This window comes from Molothrus aeneus, chromosome 16 (genome assembly GCF_037042795.1).
Source record: "Molothrus aeneus isolate 106 chromosome 16, BPBGC_Maene_1.0, whole genome shotgun sequence".
NCBI classification, from domain to species: domain Eukaryota; kingdom Metazoa; phylum Chordata; class Aves; order Passeriformes; family Icteridae; genus Molothrus; species Molothrus aeneus.
In genome coordinates this window covers 2,674,304-2,680,946 of record NC_089661.1, presented here as the reverse complement: position 1 = coordinate 2,680,946, position 6,643 = coordinate 2,674,304, and the positions used below count along the sequence as shown (strand labels likewise).

The 6,643-nt window shown below is 66.7% G+C and overlaps 2 protein-coding genes across 5 annotated transcripts in view; both read right to left on the bottom strand.

Annotated features, from left to right (window-relative positions):
• Positions 1–620: 620 nt before the first annotated feature.
• On the bottom strand, positions 621–3,383 carry NUDT16L1 (nudix hydrolase 16 like 1). Its single transcript, XM_066560666.1, has 3 exons — positions 3,137–3,383; positions 2,502–2,762; positions 621–1,572 (listed from the first exon to the last, which is right to left on the bottom strand). Exons 1-3 carry the CDS (start codon positions 3,359–3,361, stop codon positions 1,171–1,173), a joined length of 888 nt encoding a protein of 295 aa, XP_066416763.1. The 5' UTR covers positions 3,362–3,383; the 3' UTR covers positions 621–1,170.
• Positions 3,384–3,831: 448 nt separating this feature from the next.
• The window catches only part of MGRN1 (mahogunin ring finger 1), a 50,825-nt gene continuing 48,013 nt past the window's right edge, over positions 3,832–6,643 (bottom strand). For 2 of the 4 annotated variants that reach the window (XM_066560764.1, XM_066560761.1), the window contains 3 exons: positions 6,217–6,262; positions 5,515–5,619; positions 3,832–4,477 (listed from right to left, as the gene is read on the bottom strand). In XM_066560764.1, the coding sequence (XP_066416861.1) occupies positions 4,365–4,477; positions 5,515–5,619; positions 6,217–6,262 (264 nt within the window). In that variant the 3' untranslated portion in view covers positions 3,832–4,364. Of the gene's footprint in view, positions 4,478–4,947; positions 5,088–5,514; positions 5,620–6,216; positions 6,263–6,643 lie in introns of those variants that run through there. The other 2 variants (XM_066560762.1, XM_066560763.1) reach the window with 2 other exon arrangements.

The following is a 6,643-nucleotide window of genomic DNA, read 5'->3' as shown; positions in this document are numbered from 1 at the left end:
TCAGCCCTGTCCCCACCTTAGCCCGTTATTTATTGAAGAACCTCTCTCTAAACATCTTCAATTAAACCAAACCTCTTTTTTGAGTTGTCTGTCCTTGCAGAGCCTCCACCTCTGGCCAGCTGCTTGTGCTCTGCCCCACAGCAGGGTGAGCACAGACCCTTTTCTGTGGGGCTGGGAGCATCCTGGGGGAGCTGCTGCTGCTCCAAGCCAGGGAGAGGGGGGACAAGGAAGGGGAAGCAGCTCCACCAGGGCTGAGCCTGCCCTTCCAACAGGGCTGCAGGATGGGTGGGTTTTCCTTGTAGCCCTGTGCAGCTGCAGTACTGGGCTCCTCGCTGGCTGTGCCCACTTCAGCCAGGCCCGAGGCCCCTCAGGCACAGCCTGTGCTGGGCAGGTGCTCCTGCACCTGGGACAAGCTGCTTCCAGCCCCTGCCTGGAGCCCTGGGGAGCACAAGCCCTTCTGCAGCAACCCAAACTCTCAAGGGCTGTAGTGGTGCAGTACCTGAGCCAGCCCACACCTCCCCTGCCAGCCCCAGCTCCAGCCCCTCATCTCTGCCCTCTGTGCTCCCCCACACCCTGCACCTCTCCAGCTCTGCACCAGCCCTCAAGAATGATCCCAAGTGTTAAACTTTCAGCAAAGCCATTTATTCCACTTTCCTGCTCCCACAGATCTCCAGGTAGGGACCCATATGAGCATCCCCAACGCCCCAGAGGGAATTCATGGCACAGCTGCCCCATTGTGCCAGCACCCTGGCCACTAACATGGGCAGAGGTGCTTGACCAGAAGCCCCAGGCCTCAGCTGTGCCCAGTGCCAACACGGCCACGTCCAAGTCAAGACGGGGCATTTAAAAAATTGGATGTTTTGTTCCTTACAAATGAAAGGGGGACCTGACAGCAGCAGTGTGTCCCTGAAATCAAAGCGTTATTCTAAGGCTCTGGCGCCCTCACGTAAGCACATGAACTCTCTGCAGGGGCTGTGCAGGTTGATCTGGGAAGCTCGCTAAGAGTTTAATGGCCATAAAAATAAAATCGCTTTTCCCTGCTTTAGACAAACCCAACCCCTCCCGGCTGGGCAGTGGGATCTCGTGGGCAGCCACTGCAGCCAGCCACGGGTCGCAAAGTTAGAAGTCTCTCAGCTCACCCACTTTTAATGGAGCACCACCACGGCGCCGTCACTCCATCCCCTCGCCCTGCTCGTCAGCGCCCAGCCCCACCTGCTGCTCCAGCGCCTCAGCCTCGCCCTCCAGCCCCACCAGGTGCTGCTCAGCCCCCCCGTGCAGCATGCCCGGGTGCTCTGCCCTCTCTCCCAGCTCATTGCCCGCTCGAGCCAGCTCGTTGCCCGCCTTGTGGTGGTGTCCTGCTGCCCCTCCGGCGTGGTCGAGGGCCCCCTTCTTCGGCCTCTGCGTGGCAGCCACGGCCTCGGCCAGCTTCTCCTCCGGCACCATGTTCAGGATCTTCAGGGCAAACAGGAGCTGGAACTTGGCCGTTCCTACGAAGGAGTTGGCCAGGAAGTTGGGCAGCCCGCCCATGCGATCCTTCTGGGTGTAGAGGGGCACACGGACCATGCCCATCACCTGCAACAGCACGGGCACAGCTCAGCAGGGGCCTCAGCAGCACCAGCCCCCCCTGCCCCGCACCCCCTCTGCCCCACACCCGCACCCAGTGCCCGCCAGCCCTCGGCCCAGGCTCACCCTGCCCCTGCGCCAGGTCCTGCCCCTCCCTCCCACACCAGCCCCTGCCCTTGCTGCCCTCAGCCCCTCTGAGCCCCTTCACTGCCCCTTCCCAAACCCCCAGGGCCCTGCTCTCCCTTGCCCAGCCCCTCAGCCCAGCCCTGGCTCTGCTCCCCCTGCTGCCCCTTTGGAGGGATCCCGCTGCCCCAGGCCACTATGGGGAGTCCCACTTGCCCCTCCAGCCGTGCCCTGCGTGGGGACACCACGACTGACCCACGAGTCCCCCTCTACCAGGCCACAACCCCGAGCCCGCTGCCTCTGCAGCTCGCACGGCTGCCGACACCCACCGAGCGCCCCGGGGGCGCGGGGGGAGGCCCTGGCTCTCCCGCTCTGCCCCGGCCACCAGCCGGACCTGGCTGCCCGCGAGCAGGAAGGCGCCCCCCGCAGGGGAGGAACTCGGGTCACAGCGACATCACCAACCGAGGTCACGGTCCAGTCCGGGGCACTCAGCCCGGGGCAGGGGGAGATCCCCCCAGCTGCAAACGGCCCTCGCCCACATCCTGAGGCCGAGCGGTAACACGGGGCTCATCCCTGCGTGGGTGGACACCGGGAAAAGCTGGAGCTCAAGCTCGCTACGCTCTGGAGCCTGCGGCACGACCCCGGCCACGGTCCCTAACGCCGATGCCACGGGCGGTGCGGGCACCTGCCCCGGCAGCTCTACCTGCGGTGCATTCCCCGGCCGGGCTGGCAAGGGCAGCCCGGCAGACCCAGGAGGGAAGCGGCGCCTTCCCTGGGCTAAGTGAGAGCTCGCACACCCCTCCCGGGTGTCCCACCTCCATCCCGTGGTCTCGGGAATGCACCGCGCTGATCTCGATGGTGTGCAGCTCCTCCAGGGTGAGCTGCCTGGCGTAGAAGTGTGCCACCACGCGATGTGGCCCCTCTGTCAGGTGCGAGCACAGATAGTCAGCTTCCGTCAGGCGCACACAGCCTAAACCCAAGCCCAGCACCCGATTCAGACCGTCCTCCAGGGACCAGTAACGGCGATCCACGAACCCCCCGGGAAAGCCCAGCAGTCCGTCAAATCGCATCTGCATCTGCAATAGAGGCGCAGGGTGTTAATGGGGCACGGCGCGGCCCCCGGCGGGGGGCGAGGGGGCGTCACGGAGGCCTTCGGAGGAGCGCGGGAGGCGTCGCGGCCGCTCCGTCGCGGCACTACCGGCTCCGGCGCATCCAGGACCATTCACCGACAGCGGCCCGGCCGTCGGGGCTCCGCGCCCCGGCCGCACAAACCCTCGGGCCCAGCCTGATTCTACCGCCCTGAACGGGAACTACCGCGGAGCCACCGCCCCTCAGCCCGCCGCCCCCGGAGCCCGCGGCCCGACCCAGCCCCGTGGGCCCCGACCCAGCCCGAGGGCCCGCCCGCCGCCGCCCTGCTCCCGGCCCCGGCCCGGCCTCGCCCCCCCCTCACCAGGACGGCGTAGCGCAGCGGGATGCGGCCGAACAGCATGCCCGGGTTGGGCGCGTATAGCATGGCGTGGCACGAGTGGCTCCAGCCCGGGCCGAGCCGCATCGCTTCGTAGCGCGTCAGCGGTTTCAGCTCGGGCACGCCGGGCACGCCGAGAGTGGGTAGGGGCGGCAGCGCGCCCATGGCGGGCAGCGGGCCCATGGCCGCCATCGTCCCCACGGCCGCCATCGCCTCGCGCCACCGCCGCCCGCTCCGCGCACGCGCCGCGCCCACGACGCCGCGGGGGCGGGACCGCCGCTCGCTTCGGCCAATGGGAGCGCGCCGCGCGCCGCAGGGCCAATGGGCTCTCGGCGGCTCCCGCCAATCGCCGCGCGCGCCAGAGGCGGGGCAGGCGGCGGGCCGTCAATGAGGGGCGGGCGGGCTGCGCGCGCCGCTCGCCTTATTAGGGCAGCGCCGCGCACGGGGGCCGGCGGCGCGCGCGGCCAATCGCAGCGAAGCGCGGGGGGAAGGAGGGGCGCCGAAGGGCATGCCGGGAAGGAGGCGGGGGCGGGAACGAACGAGACCTCCCCCCGCCTTGGCCCCACCCCAATTCCCGCCCCCTTCCCATTAGTCCCGCCCCTCAGTCCCGCCCCCCGGCCGGAGCCGCGCTTCTTTCCCCCGCTCCCCCTCGGTGCCCCCGGTGCACACGGACTCGCGTGGCTGCTCCACGGGTTTATTACTACAAACATAGACGGGGAGGGGGGGGGGGACGTGCCCCGGGACCCCCCGCAGAAGCAGAACAAGGCACACGGCGTGGGCAGCGCCGGGCTCTGCGGGAACGGGGGGCGTGGGGGTCACCCCGAACGGGCCGGGGCGGGGCTGACCCCCCCCGTCCCCCCCGCGACTGCCTCGGGCCGGGCCGGGGCTGACCCCCGCATTCCCCCGCTGCCGCGGAGCCCTGCAGCCCGGCAAGGCAGGGAGGGCCACAGCTATGTACAGGGCAGTGACAGCAAAGGGCTGTGCTCGGTAAGTACAAAATATACATCGGTAGTGTCCTTCATCAGCCGACTCGGACCAAAAACCCCGCCCCGGCCCCACAGACACCTCCCACGGACAAACACGACACCAGCCCCTACCCACCGCCAGGAAACATGCACAGGCTGTGCCGAAACCGCGTCCGTGCCACAGACACCCCGCGCTGCGTCCCGGAGAGCCCGGCGGGCCCGGCGGCACGGGCAGGGCCCGGCCCCGCTCACGAAAGGCTCTGCTCGTCCTCCAGGTGCAGACGGGTCTGCTCGAAGAGAAGGGGCTGCGTGGGGCTGCCGGTGCCGCGGACGGGGAGCGTCTTGGTGAAGTCGGACGAGCCTGGGTGAGGACAGGGAGTTCAGTCCCAGCAATGGGAGCCCTGGCGGGGCTCAGCATCCCTCCCACCCTACACTGAGCACAGGAGATAGGGCTGGAGCCAACCGCTCATCCCCTCAGCTGCAGGCTGAGTGACACAGGACACTGAGGGGGGACACTGCCACAGCCTGGGAGAAGCCAGCAGGGCCTGGATGTTGGTGGTGTCCAGGAGGCAGCAGAGCCCGCGCTCAGCAGCGGGAAGGGGTTTCTGCTGCCCAGCCTGGTGTCCTGGCACTCAGGGGCAGCAGGAATGCTGTGCCAGGAATGGGAAGGTAGCGAGGGCAGAGGCAGCAGTGCAGCCTGGCTGGTTTGCTGCCCCTCCTTCCCTGCCCCGATGGCCAGAACCAGCCCCGTCCCCGCTCTCTGCCAGCACTCCCAGGAGGGCCCTGCTGCCCCACACAACAGGGATGCATAAGAAGAACGAGAAGACGTACCAGCTTACTCCTCTATACCAACAGAGCAGGAATCAGGACCAAGTGCTGCCCAAGACAGGAGGGAGGAAGGCAGACAGAGAGGGAAGGAGACATTAGAGAGGTAACTCAGAACAGACTGCGACTCTACGGAAGAAAACAGGCTGCAACGACAACAGTCAGAGGTGAGGCCAGCGCAGGGTCCCACGGCACCCTGGGACCCTCCCTGCCGTGACAACACTGCCCCGCCCCCAGCTGCTGGCCCAGACTGCTCCCCTCCCTCACCCCAAAGCAGGAGCACACTCGGGAGCACACAGGAGGCCTTTGTCACACAGAGCTGTGCTGGGAGCAGCTGTGGCCCAAAGAGAAGAAAGAGGGGAAGGACAGAGACACGAGGGTGAGGGAGGAGGAGGAGAGAGAAGGGGGCCAAGTCACCTCTGTGTAAGCCCCCCTTGCCCACCACCCACCCTGCCCACTGTTGGTGCAGGAGCGTTCCAGACCCGTTCCAGTCCCGTGCCAGGGCTGTGGGACATAGCTGCACAGACCCCCCGGCCCTGGGGGCAGCCCCGGCCCCAACGGCGCGGCCATTACCTGGCAGGAAGACATCGACCGGGGCGTCGCTCTCGGAGCGCGTCAGGCTCCGGCTCTCGCAGCCGCCGTCCTGCAGCACATCTTCCACCGAGGGCGGGCGGCTACCTGGAACCAGCCCAGAGCGCGGCCCCTCAGCCCCCAGCACGGGCCAGGGCGCTCGCAGCCAGGGCGGGTCCAGATCTTGATGTGAGGAAGCTCCCCAGGCCCCCCCCCAGCCCCACTGATGTGCCAGGAGTGCTGGTGACATTGGCCCGGGTCACAGTGCCACAGGGCCACCTCCTCACGTGCAGCCTCATGGCCCAAACCGTGCCCACCACTCCTCTCTGGGTGCTGACTGAGCACCAGAGACCCATCCCAAGGACCCAGAGACCCATCCTGTGTGCCCAGTACCGTGGATGTGCTGTCCCCAGGACCCCAGTGGTGTTCTCCACAGTGCAAGGAGAGCTCATAGCACGGAAAGCTCTACTCGAGTAAAGCTCAGAGCAAGGTGGGATGCTTGGCAAATAAACCAGGGAGACCTGTGGATTTCACTCCCTCACCTCCAAGAAAACACCCTGGCACCCTTCCCTGGTGAAGAACAGAGCCTCAGAGATGGACTTAGGGGGCTGGATGTTTCTGAACTCATTTGTTCATTCCCCAGTTGTCCCTGTCCCACCACAACAGCTGAACACCGAGCTGAGGTCTGGCTGCACCCACACCTACCCTGCTGCACCGATGAGGCCTCCTCCATCTCTTCTCCTGCCACACTCTGTAAGGAGGGACAGCACAGGTTATTTCTGCAGCTGGAGCCTTTGCTGTGCCATTCTCCTGCTCTGGCTTCCTCCAGGGAGCTGTGCTCAGGGCCAGGGCTGGTTCCAGGGCAGGAGCAGGGGGCTGCCCCAGTGCTGTAGCACCACAGGCTGGGATGGAGGGGTCTTACCAGCAGTGGGCACTGGAAGCTCCTAATGCCCAGCTCCCACCCTGCCCCAAACACTGCTGGGCTTGCCCAGGATGCTGGGGAAGGTGAGCTCTGCCATGGCTCCAGCTGAGTGGTTTTCCACTCCCCAAGAGGTGTCAGGAGCACAGGGAGTGGCTACATCCTTCCCCATGGAGCCTTAGGGGTAAACAAAGCAGCTCTTGGCTCGGGGCA

What these genes read in the sequence shown, in the direction of transcription:
- NUDT16L1 (XM_066560666.1), bottom strand. Translation starts at nt 3,361, where the DNA reads ATGGCGGCCGTGGGGACGATGGCGGCCATGGGCCCGCTGCCCGCCATG. An exon ending in CGCTGCGCTACGCCGTCCTG is followed by an intron (nt 2,763 to 3,136) that starts GTGAGGGGGGGG and finishes CCTCTATTGCAG; the next exon opens with ATGCAGATGCGATTTGACGG. An exon ending in CCCGAGACCACGGGATGGAG is followed by an intron (nt 1,573 to 2,501) that starts GTGGGACACCCG and finishes GTGCTGTTGCAG; the next exon opens with GTGATGGGCATGGTCCGTGT.